Source organism: Cetorhinus maximus, chromosome 8, assembly GCF_964194155.1.
Source record: "Cetorhinus maximus chromosome 8, sCetMax3.hap1.1, whole genome shotgun sequence".
Taxonomy (NCBI): domain Eukaryota; kingdom Metazoa; phylum Chordata; class Chondrichthyes; order Lamniformes; family Cetorhinidae; genus Cetorhinus; species Cetorhinus maximus.
The window spans coordinates 111,009,189-111,025,974 of NC_135886.1; the positions used below are offsets into that span (position 1 = coordinate 111,009,189).

General features: G+C 42.7%; 1 protein-coding gene across 4 annotated transcripts in view; it reads left to right on the forward strand.

Annotated features, from left to right (window-relative positions):
- Positions 1-16,786, forward strand: part of arhgef9a (Cdc42 guanine nucleotide exchange factor (GEF) 9a) — a 404,937-nt gene that overhangs the window by 13,056 nt on the left and 375,095 nt on the right. For 3 of the 4 annotated variants that reach the window (XM_078547438.1, XM_078547439.1, XM_078547440.1), the window contains exon 2: positions 42-1,625. The exons of the other annotated variant lie outside the window; for it this stretch is intronic. In XM_078547438.1, the coding sequence (XP_078403564.1) occupies positions 153-1,625 (1,473 nt within the window). In that variant the 5' untranslated portion in view covers positions 42-152. The remainder of the gene's footprint in view (positions 1-41; positions 1,626-16,786) is intronic. 4 annotated transcript variants of the gene reach the window in all.

The following is a 16,786-nucleotide window of genomic DNA, read 5'->3' on the forward strand; positions in this document are numbered from 1 at the left end:
TGTGCACCATTTCAAACCAATTGATTGTTTTCGTTCTGCAGGCATTCTGACATTTTCAAGCATTGAATATTTTGAACACGAAATGGTTCCAGGAGTTACAAAGATCAATAAAGTGCGACCAAATCTGAAGGCCATAGAAAGAGAATGAGACTATGGAAAATGCAATCAACAATTCAAATGACCCAGATTGCATTGTGAACAGATGCGTTAAGACAGATTCTCATATTTTTTGCAATACAGAAAACAGGAAAGAGATGAAGTTCTACGATTCCAATCCTTACCAGCCCGAATTCACTGATGGCGATGGCAGCAGTGATGCAGAAGAGAAGTCCAGAATGGGTATATTTTTCAATTCACTTTTCAAAAGAAGCAGATCTTTCAGTTTCAAGAAAAGACCATGTTCATTGATTGTTTTCAGAGAGACTTCCAAACAAAAATCCAAGTTGTCCTTCCTAGACAGACTGAGATCGCTCAAAAGACTCAAGTCAACAGAATTCTTCAGGCTTCGATTTTCCAGAAATTCGAGGCTCAGAACCTCTAATATCTGGCGTCGAGATAAGGGAGAGATACCAAATGGTGTTTTGACATCTAAACAAGCGCTGGATAAAAGAACATTTAGGCATACATTCGCAGGGGATCTACAAGACTTTGACACAGCTGGAGATGTAAACCTAATTAGCAGTGCTCTGGAGACTATTAGCATTGAAGATGCAGAATCCCAGGAGGTTAACCAAAGGTGGAAGAATGTACAAATGTATTTCAAAGGTTCAAAGAGAAGAACATTTGACCCAAGTATTACAAGTTGTTACAATTCCATAACTGTTCTTCCAGAGGACACAAGCAGTAAATACATTAAAATCCCACAAGAGTGTAAAAAGAGTAGAAAAACAAACATTTTAAATTACTTGAAAAAAATGTCACTAAAAAAGAAGCTAAATGCAGGCACCGCTAGTGAGAAAACAGATTACAATGGCCAAAACTCAGACAGATTAGTTGACTCTGCATCTATTAAACAGGAATGTGATCAAAACCATTCAGACAAATCCAGTAGGATAAAAGATAGGAAAAACTTGTCACAAGTCATTGATTTCAGCAAAGTTGTTAAATTAATTAGCAGAGCAAGTAAACAAAGGAACTTTTCTGATGTCTATTCACAGTTTGAGGAGCCCCCTGAGGCTAAATCTAGCTGTCATAAGCATGATCTTCAGGCAGTTCCCATTATCCCAGAAACTGGAAATGGAAAATGTATCCTTCTATCGCAGTCTTCTCTCGCCTCAGACTCTGGGGTGTATACCCCTCTCAGTCAATCCAGCTCATCAGAAAGCAGATATTTACATGAAGTAACAAGGGCCGAAATTTCTGCAAGGAGATGCAACTCTGAACTACTTGACTCCTTCACTCCTGTTTCTTTCTCGTGTGATGGACTGAAGGTCCCTGAGGAAGTGGCAAATTGTCAAGCTCCAAATGTTGGTGTCCATTGTAATGAGACTGTTGATATCCCAGATGTAACTACTGATCAAAAGTGTGAAATTCAACCAAACGATACTATTGAAGTTGCACAGGAAAATGAAGCTCAAGGTCAAAGGTTAAGGTTACCCTTAACATCAGTTGATGATACAGATCAGGTGCGTAATGTCAATCTTCCCGTTATGTCTCTCCAAAGCACCTTGGAAGTTTTATTTTAACCTAAAAGATGTGATATACAGGGTTGGGTGCACTTAAATTAGTTTGAGCAAAAATGATATAGACCTGGATTAATATGATTTCATTTTCATGTTCTGTAAGCAGGTCATGGGTGTTCTGAGATGGGTCCTTCTAACTTGGATGCTATGCGCGGACTTGGTTCTTAGACAGTCTGTAGATATACTCCGGTGTCTGCTCAACAATTGTCCATTAGTACCATATCCAAACAGGTTACAGAATAGGCATGTTGCTTCTAGGCATGATTCCACCCTCTCGCTTGAGAATTCAACACACAACTGACTCATGTCAGTAGTACATCATCATCTATGTCATATATTAGCATATCCCATCTGTTAACCCTTGATACTACATTTCTCTTGAGATATGCTATCCTACTTTTTAACAAAACTTGAAACTATGGGCAGAAATTTTTGCTTGTTAGGCAGGTGCGTGCCCTACCTGAGTGAATGTAAAATGACGCGCGATGATGTCGGGCGGGTGTCCTGACGTCATCGCGCGCTCGTGCGATGTTTTGGATGGCAGGCACATGAGGGAGTTGGCAGCATGCCCACCAACAATTAAAAGGCCTATTAAAGCCATTAAAAATCTAATTAAATTAAATTTTTCGCTGCCTGTCCAACCTTACGGTTGGCGGGCAGGCGAAAAGGCCAAGCGGCCTTTGCATTTTTGGGGAAATCACATCCATGGGTGGGATGAGGTTTCGATCCATCATTAAACAAAAATTTCATACTAATTCCTAACATGCCCCTGTGCATGTGACAGAGTCACATGAGGGGGCATGTTTTTTTAAATCATTTTAAATACTTTATTTTAAGTTTTTTATATTTTCAGCTCCGTGAGGCAGCTCTCAGGGAGCTTTTCCTGCGTGTACCTGTGAGCATGCGTAAAGTTCCCCGCTCACCCTCCTCCCCCCACACACAGGCAGCGCTGAGTGCTGCAGCACGCATTTCATGCTGGATGGGCCTTAATTGGCCCGCCAGCGTGAAATTACGGTCAGGCTCCCATCATGGGCGGCGGCCGGCTTCCCGACTGCTCCTGCCCACCCCCGCCAAGCCCGCCAAGCCCGCCAGATGAAGGCAAAATCCTGATCTATGCCTCTAACTATTTACATTACATTTCTGTAACTCCCTTTTTACAACTACTGATTTTAGCCAACTCTAACTCCTACTCTTCCCTTCCCCATGTCAGGGTCCTAGGGGATTCAATCTCCCACAGTATTCCCGGCCCTTAGGGAAGATGTCTTGGAGACATGAAAGCTTTCTTCTGCATCTGGTAGGACAACATCATCTGCAGAATAGGACAAAAATTTATCAGTATTGTTATCAGCATAGCTTGGAGGCTGAGTTTGGGTTTCAGAATGATTGAATTGCAAGGACAATGAAGACTTTTCAACAAAAAATTGACTCAAAAGAGATGACCGAAGTGAATTGACCTGTGGACCTCCTGGGACTAGTAGAGAAGGACTCAGGACATTCTGAGGAACTTGTTGCTCCCTCAAAGGACTCTGGGAAGAAGCTTCAGGAGAGGAACTCCAGAAAAGGCTGTGACAGCTCTACCCTCCTCTGCTGTATCAAAGACTGAAAAGGCATTGAAGATCTGAGATTTCAAGGAATTTAGAGTACAAAGGAAAAATAAAACAACCACCTTCCTGTAAGACTGACAGGAAAAAAATGAGATGATTTCCCAATAACATTTCAGAAGGACCGCCCACTTTCTGTAGGCAGCGGTAAGACAGCCACACTTCTCTCTGTATGAAGTTGCTCCACTACGGGCAATGGGAAGAATTGCTCAGAATATGGAGACAAGACAGCCTCATCTTCTGGAATTAGAGGAATCTCCTATAGACAATCAACTCAGGGACAATATTGCTGTACAGGATTTTGCGGCTTCAGAAGTGCTAGAAGTTCTGCCGTAGCTTCTGTGCTGACTTCCAGCTCTGAAGGGAAGAAGACTTTCAGCTTGGACTGAAGTATGGGTGCTAATTTATTCCCACCTCTGGAAACTCCCAGCTCTTTAACAGTGTGATCCTCTATGGACTCTAACCTGGACTCAGGGAAAGCATTCACTGTAGAAGGTTCTTCATGAACAACAGTAGATAAAGTAGGCAATAAATTGGTAAAGTCAGTGGAACTAAGATCTGAATGCTGCTTTGCCACTAAAAGTACAGCTGATTCTTCTAAAAAGACAACAGAAGCTTCTTAAGGGGCAGCCATCAACATGAAAATGAATCATTCTCTAGGACTTCCATCTCCGAGAGATCACTCAGTACTGCACGGGATTCTTCCTCATCACTCTCTAGGAAGAGTCAATTCAGGTCCAATAGATCTTCATGGGGATGGTCATCATCTGCCGCAGTGCCTTCTGTATCTGCCACATCTGGCCTTACTTTGTGAAGAACTGAGAGATTCATAACTTCCATGTCTGCCCTGGGTCTAGTGGATGGTGTCTCTGTGAAAGAAAGGAACTTACTGATGAGTGTATAAACTTCATCATCTTCTGAAGGCTGAATTTCCACTGCTCCTAAATAAAAGGTTGAAGATTGCTGCATGAAAGACAGTGAGTCATTCAAATGATGAGCATCATCTGGTTTTTCTAGGATTCCTAGCAGTATGCCAACGTCGCCACTCAATAAGGATGTACGTTAGAACCATAGAACCATAGAACACTACAGCACAGAAAACAGGCCATTTGGCCCTTCTAGTCTGTGCCGAAATATTATTCCGCTAGTCCCACTGACCTTCACCTAGTCCATAACCCTCCAGACCTCTCCCATGTATCTATCTAATTTATTCTTAAAACTTAAGAGTGAGCCCACATTTACCACGTCAGATGTTAGCTCGTTCCACACTCTCACCACTCTCTGAGTGAAGAAGTTCCCCCTAATGTTCCCCCTAAACTTTTCCCCTTTCACCCTAAAGCCATGTCCTCTCGTGTTTATTTCTCCTAATCTAAGTGGAAAGAGCCTACTCGCATTTACTCTGTCTATACCCCTCACGTTGATCGTGAAGAACATAGAGAGAATCAATGATCTGTCACCCCTTATAGCAAATAATCCTGCCTTTGATTGGAAGATTTATGCTGCTTGGACCTTGTAATTTTATGTCAGATGGATGAAGGGTCATTGGCTGAAGCCAGTCAAGATTGTCTATCAATGTGTTAACAGCAGCTCCAGTATCAATTTTAAAAGTAGAATCGAACACCTGAACTTGGACAGTAACTGACCAACAGTCTGAATTAAGACTATTTACTTCCACTAAGAACTTTGTAAGTTCGCTTTCTGCGACTGATGGTTAAAACGTGCTCGTTCAATTACTAAATTTTGCCTCAGGCTAAAATAGGTATCAAAGGCTTTAATAATGGAATCAAAATCCTCAGTGGACTTCTGCACATCCTGCCTTAAGAGAACGTCATCTGTTACTGGACCTACTGCATAAAGAAAGGAACTAACTTGAATCTTTGTCTCCTTGTGAAGAGCTGTTGCAGCTTGGTACCGGAGAAAATTACGTTTCCATAACTACCCCTGCTGGCCTCTCTGAGGGCCATCGAGGCAGTCAAACAGGTGGGGCAAAGGCAGAGGCTGCTCACCAGGTACGATCATCGTTACCTCTGTCCAGTGTGCCCCCTTCGTCAGCCAAAATTTCTCGAACCCCTTTCAAAGGTTCCTTCAAGTTGTGGTTCCTTCGATAACACCGATGTGTTTTTTACATCAATGTCTGAACCACTGGCACTGAGATGGGTCCTTCTATCTGTGGACTCTGGGCATGGGATTAGTAGATAGACTGCAGACATACTCTGCTATCTGCTTAACACTTGTTTATTAGTACTATATCTAAACTAGTTACAGAGTAGGCACATTGCTCCTAGGCATGATTCCAACCTCTCCCTCTCGAGAGTCCAACACATGACTAACTGATGTCAGTAGTACATCATCATCTACATCATATGCTAGCATATCTGATCTGTTAACCTTTTATACTACAAACCTTGACTGGCTTCAGCCAACTACAATGGGTTGCTCCATTCATACCTCAAGTTCATCCATAGCAGTAAATAACCACAAACAGTCCCTGTCTCTTGTTGTGGCTGTGATTCTCTCTCTTTCTGACTCTTTATGCATGTATATCCTTGTGAGCATTTGTGAATCTCTTCTCTCTAACTCTCCATATTTCTTTTTTCTGTCACTATATGTGTAACTGTGTCTGCAGCTACCATATCACTGCACATCTGAACAATTAGTTGTCAGTGTGTCTGACTATTTTTCTTTGAGTCTGAACATTTTCTTTCTAGATGTGCCTGAGCTTTTCTCTCTCCTATTTGTGAGGAGGCACTTGAAATGCTGGGATTACTAATGCTACAACAGAAAAGGCTAAAGCAATATTGAATAGAGATTATTATGCTGCAACAGAAAAGGGGAGTTTGGATATGTTGAATAGAGAAAGCCTATTTTCTCTGGTTGGGGAGTCAGTGATGAGAGACCATCAATTTAAACCTGTCATTACGAACATACAATCATAGAATAGTTACAGCACAGAAGGAAGCTATTCAGCCTGTTGTGCCTATGCCAGTTCCCTGCAAGAGCAAATCATCCAGTGCCACTCCCCTACCTTTTCCCCATAGCCCTGCAAATCTTTCCTTTTCAGATAATGATATAGTTCCCTTTTGAAATCCATGATTGAATCTGCCTCCACCACACTCTCAGGCAGTGCATTCCAGGTCCTAACCACTTGCTGTATGCTTCATGTCGCTTTGGTTCTTTTGCCAATTATCTTTGTTACTATCAGGTGAGAAGGGGTCAAATGGCTCCCTCTTTTCCCTTTCCTCATTTGATTGCAGCATTTTTGTTTATAAAGGAAATACTTACTAATCCTGTGAGTTTTTAACTGTTTACATGCCTGACTATAAAATACATGATCAGACAGATTTTCCTGAGTTTGTAAAAAGAAAAGAGGATAGATTTATTCTATTGAACTGGTCTACATAAAAATAATTTAAAAACACTCCAACTTTCACACACGCGCTCTAAGTTCACACAAGCACACACAACACACATACACACACACATACACACAGATTACAGAGTGATGGAGGATAGATTAAGCTGTTTAGAATCTAGTAAAATTAAAGGGGTATATGGCTCTTCCAGGTTGGTGACTTGGCTGACATCAGGCTGAACTAGGAGGTCCTGCTGCTTTTAGAGTTGAGGTGGTTACAAGAGGTAGATGGAAAATTTATCTGTTCTTCTGGAGAAAACAGTGTTAGGTTGAGCTCTTTTTAAAATCTCTGTCTGTAGCACCTGGATAGTCAAAATCAACAGGCAGGGTTCAAAACTTGCAAGTTGAATGGGGAGAGGGAGAGAGAGGGGGGTGGTGGTGGGGGGAAGGAAGCCATTTAAGATTTCAGTAGCTTTTCCTGTTCTGCATAGAAAGGTGTTAAAACACATAAAAGGTTGGCTTGTCACATGACTTCTCTCTCCAACTATCCAGTGACCCAAATATGGTCATGGTTAGTGTATTCCAAATGTAGCTTGATTGGATCATGACTGGGAATTCCTCTTCCATTCAGGGTTCCATTGTTAAGGTGATTGTGTCTAATGGCTTGTCTCCACCCTGCTGAGTACCCAGGTGATTATCTGGATTTTTTGCTAATGGGATAGAAGATGGCCCCCATTCATACTCTTTCAAGGCCATTCTTTATGGTGCAGATTTGCAGACAGGTTGCCTCTATTTCAATGGTTTTGAAATGTAGAAGGTACAGTGAGGCAAATGTGCAGCCACCATTGACTGTGAACCCTTGTCGCTGGCATGTGGCTTTAGTCTTCTTAAAAAAAACAATGAAGGTTTCCAGCCAGTAAACTCAAAAGTCATTTTTTGATATAAAGCATTGTTACGATCAGGTGAGGAGGGGTCAAATAGCTCACCTCTTTTTCCTATTTTCATTTGACTGTAATAGGTTTGTTCATGAAAAAGATATACTTGCCAGGTAAATGAATGTTTAACTGTTTATGCATTGTGATCATAAAAGAACCAATTGGGCAAGTTTACTTGAGTTTAACAAAGAAAGCTATTAGCTTTATTATACTTAAACTCATCTAAGTAAAATAATAAAAATATGCTTCGAACTTCACACACCCAGACACTTGAAGTTCACACACATGAACGAATGTAGGTTATAGAGTGCAAAGGATAGATTAATCAAGTCAGCTGCTTCATCAATGACCTTCCTTCTATCATAAGGTCAGAAGTGGGGATGTTCGCTGATGATTGCACAATGTTCAGCACCATTCCTGACTCCTCTGAAACTGAAGCAGTCCATGCCCAAATGTAACAAGACCTGGACAATATCTAGGCTTGGGCTGACAAGTGGCAAGTAACATTTGTGCCACACATGTGCCAGGCAAAGACCATCTCCAACAATAGAGAGTGTAACCATCGTCCCTTGATATTCAATGGCATTGCCATTGCTGAATTCCCCACTATCAACTTCCTGGGGGTTATCATTGACCAGAAACTGAACTAGACTAGCTATATAAATACAGTAGCTACAAGAGCAGGCCAGAGGCTAGGAATCATGCGACGAGTAACTCATCTCCTGACCCCCCCAAAGCCTGTCCATCATTAACAGGGCACAAGTCAGGAGTGTGATGTAATACTCTCCACTTTCCTGGATGAGTGCAGCTCCAACAACACTCAAGAAACTTGACACCATCCAGGACAAAGCAACCTGCTTGATTGGCACCACATCCACAAACATTCACTCCCTCCATCACCGATGAACACTGGCAGCAGTGTGTATCATCCACAAGTTGCTCTGCAGGAACTCACCAAGGTTCCTTAGGCTGCACCTTCCAAACCTATGACCACTACCATCTAGAAGGACAAGGGCAGCAGATGCATGGGAAAAGTACCACCTGGAAGTTCCCCTCCAAGCCGCACACCATCCTGACTTGGAAATATATTGCCTTTCCTTTACTGTCACTGGGTCAAAACCCTGGAACTCCCTCCGTAACAGCAATGTGGGTGTACCTACACCAAATAGATTGCAGGGGTTCAAGAAGGCAGCTCACCACCATCTTCTTAAGGGCAATTAGGGATGGGCAATAAATGCTGGCTTAGCCTGCGACACCCACATCTCATGAATGAATTACAAAAGATCCCCAGAGAAAGAAAAAGGGTATACAGCATGTAGTTTGGTGACGCGGCTGGATTCAGGCAGAATTCCGTGGTCTTGCTACTTTCACTCAGTGGCCCTGATGCTTCCAATTTATAGATGTTGATGGCTGATTTAGCTGTTCTCCTGGAGACAGCAGTGCTGGGTTGATTTCCTTCAAGGAGCCTCTGTCAGCAGCAGGGGCATCCCTGGGTGGTCATAGTCAGCGAGCAGGGTTGAAAGCTTTCAAAGTGGGTTGGGGAGAGAGGGAGAAAGGAAGGACCCCACTTGCATCTTCTCTCATCAGTGTCTCAGCTGCTTGTCCTGCTTACTGTAACAAAAACAGAAAATAAAGCACAAAGGGTGAGCCTGTCACATCGCTGTCACCCAGTGATTCAAACATGGCCGTGACTAATGCATTCCCCTTGTAACTTAATCGACTCATATCTGGAAATCCTCTCTCTCAGCCAGTGTCCCATTGCCTTGTTACAGGGGACAGGATATGTGTCTCACTCATATTCTCCTGAGATTATTGACCGTCACAGGTCTTTGCAGATGTGGCATCTCCATTGCAGTGGGTTGCAACGTGGACAGTACAATGATGCAAATTGGGTGACCATCTTTGTAGTAAGCTCAAGGCTCACTTCTAATCTGTGTTTTAAAAAGTTTGCTTTAAAAAGTTCAGTTTGGTTTTCCAGCCATTGGATTAAAAATCATTATTTGGCATAAAGCATGTTTTCCTGACAGCATGGTTTCACAACACTTTAAATCCGTGCCCTCTGGTATTCAATCCAACCAATAGAAGGAATTTCTTTCTATCTATTCTGTGCAGTCCCATCATGATTTTGGATATCTCTCTCAAAGCTCCCCTCAACCTTCTCTTTTCCAAGGAGAACAGTCCCAACTTCTCCAATCTGTCTATGTAACTGAAATTCCTCATCCCTGGAACCATTCTTGTGAATCTTTTCTGTACGCTCCCTAATACCTTCACATCCTTCCTAAATGTGGTGCCCAGAACTGGACACAATACTCTAGTTGAGGCTGAACCAATATTTAATACAACTTGATAGGAGAGATTCCATTACACAGAATACTTTACCATAGTGGTTGGTTAAAGCAGAGAGATTTCCATCTTTTGAGGAAACTAGGTGCATAGTTGAAGAGAATGAATTATAGGGCATTGGAGAGAGAATGAAGATTGAGTTTAGTTTTTGATTGCTTTGGCAAAGAGCTGGTAGTGGCATGATGGGCCAAGTGACCTTCCTCAGTTCTATTGGGCTAATTGTAACTCCACTTATGGCAGAACATGGGTGGGTGTGCAGTTAAAATGGCCTGTGGAGTTTACCCACGCCTCCCTCACATCAATTCCAATCTTAACCTGATTTTCTGAGAGAGAGAGAGAGAGAGAGAGACACATGCCTGCTGCAATTCTGCAGAGTCCTGCCTTAAATATGCAAATCAGGATGTGATGATGTCATTGGAACCTGACTGCCATTTTAGCTGAAGACATGCATGGCAAAGCAGTTTTGGTCCCCAACTGTTAATGGTTCCTTTCTACACCGCAGCACATTAAGTCACTCACCACACCTCATCCAAAATATAGAAGGGAAAGAAAAAGGACAGAGAAAAGCAGAGGAGTAAGAGACAGATGGGGAGCTAACAATATAAAGAGATGCTAAGAGATAGAGATCATTATGTCCAAATTTTAGGGTGCATGGAAGACTGAACAGTTGCATGTCAACATTTATATTATCATATAGCTTGCATATATTATTCCAAGCTTCCATATGGGTATTAAAAAATCTTCTTCTATATAATTCCAACTCAATTTTCAATTGTTTACTACCATTTTATTAGAATTTTTAAACGGATCTACAAAAACACTTCCTCTTATACCATCTGATTTTCAAGTCCCTATCAAACAATATATCATCTAATGTTCTCTGAGCAGCATCACAAGCTAACTCTGTAGAAATTTGAGTCTTGATTTCTCAGGGGAATTTGTTTTGCCATAAATTAAAATTGAAGAGTTTTTACAGGCTAAGTGAAAATGATGCATTGCATGAAGGAGACCAGCTTCAGAGAACATTGTGATATTCTTTTTGCACCATCTACTGGGTATTTGTGGTAATTCTACCATCAGCACTTGACAAACAACATTATTTTCTCTCTAAAACAGAAGCACTATCAGAGAGCCTGTCATTCAATTTTGACTGAAAATTACTTTTATTTATTGGATGTGAGTGTCTTCACTGGCAAGGCCAGCATTTATCACCCATCCCTAATTGCCCTTGTTCATGGTTAATCACATTGCTGGAATTATGTGGAGGCCAGACAAGTACAGCAAATGTCCTTCCTTAAAGTGCATTAATGAACCAGATGAGTTTTTACAGCAATTAACAATGGTTTCATGTCATCATTAGACTTTTAATTCCAGATTTATTATTAAACTCAAATTCCAACATCTGCTGTAGTAGGATTTGAACCCAGATCCCCAGAGAATCACTAGTCTAGTGACAATACCACTATGCCATATCTCCTTCTTATAAACATGTCAGACCACAGTCAATAGCAGGCATACTGATTTAACACACGTGAAAATCCTTGCAATGCTGACCCGTCTTTTAGTCCAGACGACATTGTAAGTCAATGACAGTCCAGAGAGGCTGCACCCGTCTTGAATTTCTTCTGGAAATCCGCCTTGACATGTGTTGCAAGCACAAAATCATGGGCCTGAATTTTACCTTTGGCAGGTGCATGTGATTGGAGGGCTCGGGAGCAGGCGAGAAACGGACCGTCGACCGCGATTTCACGCTGACTGGCGAATCAACGGCCAGCCAGCGTGAAGGGCATGCTGATAAACTCAGCGGTGCCGGGGTGGGGGCAGGAAGAGGGCAGGCAATGGCGTCACCACGGGCATGGGTGAGCGCTGCAAGAGAGCTCCCTGAAGGTGGACAGTATTAGGTATAAGGTCAAAGCAAAAAACAGCGGATGCTGGAAATCCAAAACAAAAATAAAAATACCTGGAAAAACTCAGCAGGTCTGGCGGCATCTGCGGAGAGGAGCACAGTTAACGTTTTGAGTCCATATGACTCTTCAACAGAACTAAGTCAAAATAGAAAAGAGGTGAAATATAAGCTGGTTTAAGGGGGTGGTGGGACAGGTACAGCTGGATAGAGGGTCAGTGATAGGTGGAGATAGCCAAAAGGTGTCACAGACAAAAGGACAAAGAGGTGTTGAAGGTGGTGATATTATCTAATAAGTGGCATTAAGGGTAGAAAGCAGAACAAGCAAGGTACAAATAGCCCTAGTGGGGGTGGGGTGGGGGGAAGGGTTTAAAATAGGCTAAAAGGTAGAGATAAAACAATGGATGGAAATACATTTAAAAATAAAGGAAATAGGTGGGAAAAGAAAAATCTATATAAATTATTGGGGGAAAAAAAAGAAAAAAAAGGGGGGAGGGGATCGGAAAGGGGGTGGGGATGGAGGAGAGAGTTCATGATCTAAAATTGTTGAACTCAATATTCAGTCCGGAATGCTGTAAAGTGCCTAGTCGGAAGATGAGGTGCTGTTCCTCCAGTTTGCGTTGAGCTTCACTGGAACAATGCAGCAGGCCAAGGATGGACATGTGGGCATGAGAGCAGGGTGGAGTGTTGAAATGGCAAGCGACAGGGAGGTCTGGGTGATGCTTGCGGACAGACTGAAGGTGTTCCACAAAGCGGTCACCCAGTCTGCGTTTGGTCTCTCCAATGCAGAGGAAACCGCATTGGGAGCAGCGAATGCAGTAGACTAAATTGAGGGAAGTGCAAGTGAAATGCTGCTTCACTTGAAAGGAGTGTTTGGGCCCTTGGATGGTGAGGAGAGGGGAAGTAAAGGGGCAGGTGTTGCACCTTCTGCAGTTGCATGGGAAGGTACTGTGGGAGGGGGTTGAGGTGTAGGGGTGATGGAGGAGTGGACCAGGGTGTTCCGGAGGGAATGATCCCTGCGGAATGCCGCCGGGGGGTGAAGGGAAGATGTGTTTGGTGGGGCCATCATGCTGGAGTTGGCGGAAATGGCGGAGGATGATCCTTTGAATGCGGAGGCTGGTGGGGTGATAAGTGAGGACAAGGGGGACCCTATCATGGTTCTGGGAGGGAGAGGAAGGTGTGAGGGCAGATGCGCGGGAGATGGGCTGGACACGGTTGAGGGCCCTGTCAACCACCGTGGATGGAAAACCTCGATTAAGGAAGAAGAAAGACATGTCAGAGGAACTGTTTTTGAAAGTGGCATCATCAGAACAGATGCGATGGAGGCGAAGGAACTGAGAGAATGAGATGGAGTCCTTACAGGAAGCGGGGTGTGAGGAGCTGTAGTCGAGGTAGCTGTGGGAGTCGGTAGGCTTGCAATGAATATTGGTGGATAGTCTATCACCAGAAAGGTATAAGGTCATTGTTTTTGTTTTGTTGAATGGTCGTTTTGTGCTTTTCACCACGTCGGAGGCTATGGAGTTGGGCTTAACCACAGAGATCTGATATTATGTTGGATTATCAGCTCTGAAGAAGGAAGTGTTTGCATATAGCATCTACAGTTTATATTTCAGAAAAGATTGTGAGGTGAGGAGGAAGTAGGATTTGAGAAGGAAAATTAAGCAGGAACATGCCATCATCTACAGTGCTCAGCCCTGCCTCTGGCCACAGCCTCAGCTGCGGCCATTCCAATAATGGCGAGCACCATTTCCTCCACTGGTGTGAGGAAATGCAGCCATTCCTGCCCTCATCAGTTAGGTGGTACTGTCTGCACCACTTGTCCTGGAAGCGAAAGGGACATGTATCAGTGATTGTGGTGCAATGTGTGATGTTATTGTCATGTTTAATTAGCTTGTATTGTGTGCTAACTGTGAGCAGTTGGTGTGAGAGATGCAGGAATACTACGTGTGTCAAGGTAGGCTATGAGTGTGAGGTATGAATCCTTATTGATAATGATTGTTGGTAGGTGAGAGATGGGAGTCTGGTGCATTGATCATTCTGTGAGGCTGGTGGTGAAGTTGGTGCAAAGTGGCATTTGAAGATATGTTCACTGACCTTCTCTACTCCTGTGAAGTCATTGAACTTCATCTTGCACTGCTCCCAGGTTCTCAGGGCTACAGTGCTGGTGTTGACCTGCATGACTATCTGCTCCATCGCCTTCTCAGAATTTGTCTGGAGTTCTTCCTGGCCCCATGTAAATGAAGGACCTCTCTCCTTGTGTCCACATCCTGAATCAAAGCCTCCAGTGCTGTGTTGAAGAACCTTGAAGCCCGCTTTCTGCCATCTTGTGCCATTCCTTTGTCTTTCCCAGGTCCAACTCACTTCTACAATGAATCCCAGTACCACTCCCCCCCACCCCCCACCCCATTAAGGGGTACAGGCTTGCTTTGAGTGATACATGCTAGTTTGAACTCATGCCGCCTTCCAAGATTTTAAGACCTCTACTCAGGCATGTAACCATACAACCTTCCTGGTCTTTTTCTGGTTATAAGGTCTTTTTCTGAGGGACAAGGTTACATTTTGTGTGGCCCTGTGATGCCAAAGGGGCCTCACAGGCAGTCACTGATTTCACGGACAGTGTATTTGTGATTTTCTGATAATGAGCTGGTTATATCTGAGACCCTGCCAGTGATGTAGGGGTTTTCAAAATTTTCTCTATAGATTCCATCTGTCAACTATTCTGCTCTCCAACTAAACTGCATTTGTTTAGTTTAATGCCAGTATCAGGCACTCCCACACCAATTATAATATGGTTAGATGCAGAATAAAACTACTTCAACTCTACCTCAACAATGTGCCTCAACCCAACTCAGCCTCAGGTGATCACCTCTATTACACCAGTGTGACAATTTTCCATTTCCTATTGCCACAATGTTATGGTTTGTATGAATGAGTTTATCAATCTTATGCCAATATTATACCTCAGGGGGTAGTTGTGCAGTGTATGTCTAATATGAAAGCCAACTTGTCTGCCTACTGACTGTAGGGCCCTTCCAGCCAGCAGACAGAGTTATTCCATTAATCTGTGAGATTTGAACTCTGGTCTTGGAGGCTACACTCACTAATTCATTGTATCAAATTGGTTGCATAGGTTATAATTTAGTCATTGTTTTCTGCTCCATACTAATAATTTTCAATTGTCCACTGGGCTGGTATCTAATGAATAAGATGCATCACACAATATCTGCCTTATGAATACTTGCACCAGAACTATAGGACTAGCATTGTCACTTCTGAATATTTTCTGTTTCCAGTTTTCTAATTTCTTATCTATTTTCAACCCTGGCTTCCTGTGGCTTTTAGCTTAATTCAAATCTTGCCTGTGAAAAACTTATATCAATAAAATAAAATTTAAAGAATTGAGTGGTGACTAAAGAACTAATTTTTGATCAAGGAGGAGCTGATAGAGGCATCACACCATGGGAAATATCAGGACCCCAAAGTTTAGATTCGTCATTCATTTAAACTAGTGGATGGAAACTCAGAAAATGCAGGTGCAGGCCAGTGACTTGCTGATCAGCACTTCTCGTCAGCACTGTCCCTCATGGGGAATGCCTGCTGAGGCAATCAGTCCTTAAATGGAACTTGTATTTAAATCTGTAAAAGAAAGGAAAGGCTGAAGGAGGTAATTAAGTCTACATTTAGTGTAATAAACTTGGTGTACCGGACAGGTTTCTTGTTAGAAAAAGTAAACTTTATTTACAGAGCTCCTGATGAAGCTACAGGCTTATACCAAGGCCAAGGCTAGAAAGCTCTGCCCTAAGATTACTCATGCTTAGGGCTGATTCGTCTGTACAGTCACATGATCCCCATAACAGTATGAAAGGCTTATTTTGCAATTACTATATTTAGCGTTAGTGTGAAAGATTTTTCCAAGTATTACCAAAAGGATTTGATTTGAGTGATTTGAGTGACAGGGAAGAATACAACCTAAATAACCAATATGTCCTTTAACATTGCTACTACTGGTTCAACCAAAAAACATTGATATTGGTTTAGTAATAATAAAACTCTGTGTAATCTTCCACCAAAAATAGCAGCGGTAACGCAAAAAAGGTGCAATTGCTATAATGTACTTACTGGGTGCCATCTAGTGTTCAGCTAACAATATGTAAACCATCCTTATGAGTTGCTTTGATCTCTTACTAATGACATACTAAGATTTACAATTATGTAGCACTTTATTATTATTCTGTGAAATGCCTTGCTTGGCTTCATAAGCAATGAACTACTGAAGTCCAGTAACTTTTTATATAGATAAGCACAGTTGCCATTTTGTGCATGGGAAGGTAAAACAAAATGAGATGAATTACCTGTTAGTCTGTTTTTGTTTAATGCTGTTGCTTGAGGGAAAGAAGAATATTGGCTGAGACACCAAAAGAATTCCCATCTCTGTTGCAAGCAGTCCATGAGATCTTTAAACTCTGACTTGTTATCCCTAGACTTAACTATTACAACACACTCCTGACTGGTCTCCCACATTCTACACTCCATAAACTGGAGGTCATCAAAAACTTTACCATGGACAGAATTTCCTGGTTGGGGTGAGGGGTTGGGACACGCATGCCAATGTTTAAAATGATGCGGGGTGACGTTGGGCGTGCGTCCTGACGTCACCCTGTTTCATTTAGATTTTCAGTTCAGCGGATGCGCAGCCAAAACAGCTTGCCAAACTGCGTGCTTGCCAAACTGTCAAAGGCCTATTAAGGCCTGTTAATTACCTAATTGAAGCCGTTGTCAGGGCTGCCCGTCCAACCTTATGGTTGGCAGGCTGGCTGGGAGCCCAGGCGGGCTTCCAAAAAAACATGAAACCTCATCCACTGGCGGGATGATGTTTCACAAGGGTTTTAAAAATGTTTATTAAGTTTTAACATCAAGGAATTGACATGTCCCAGCTCATGTGACAGTGTCACATGATAGGACATGTCAAT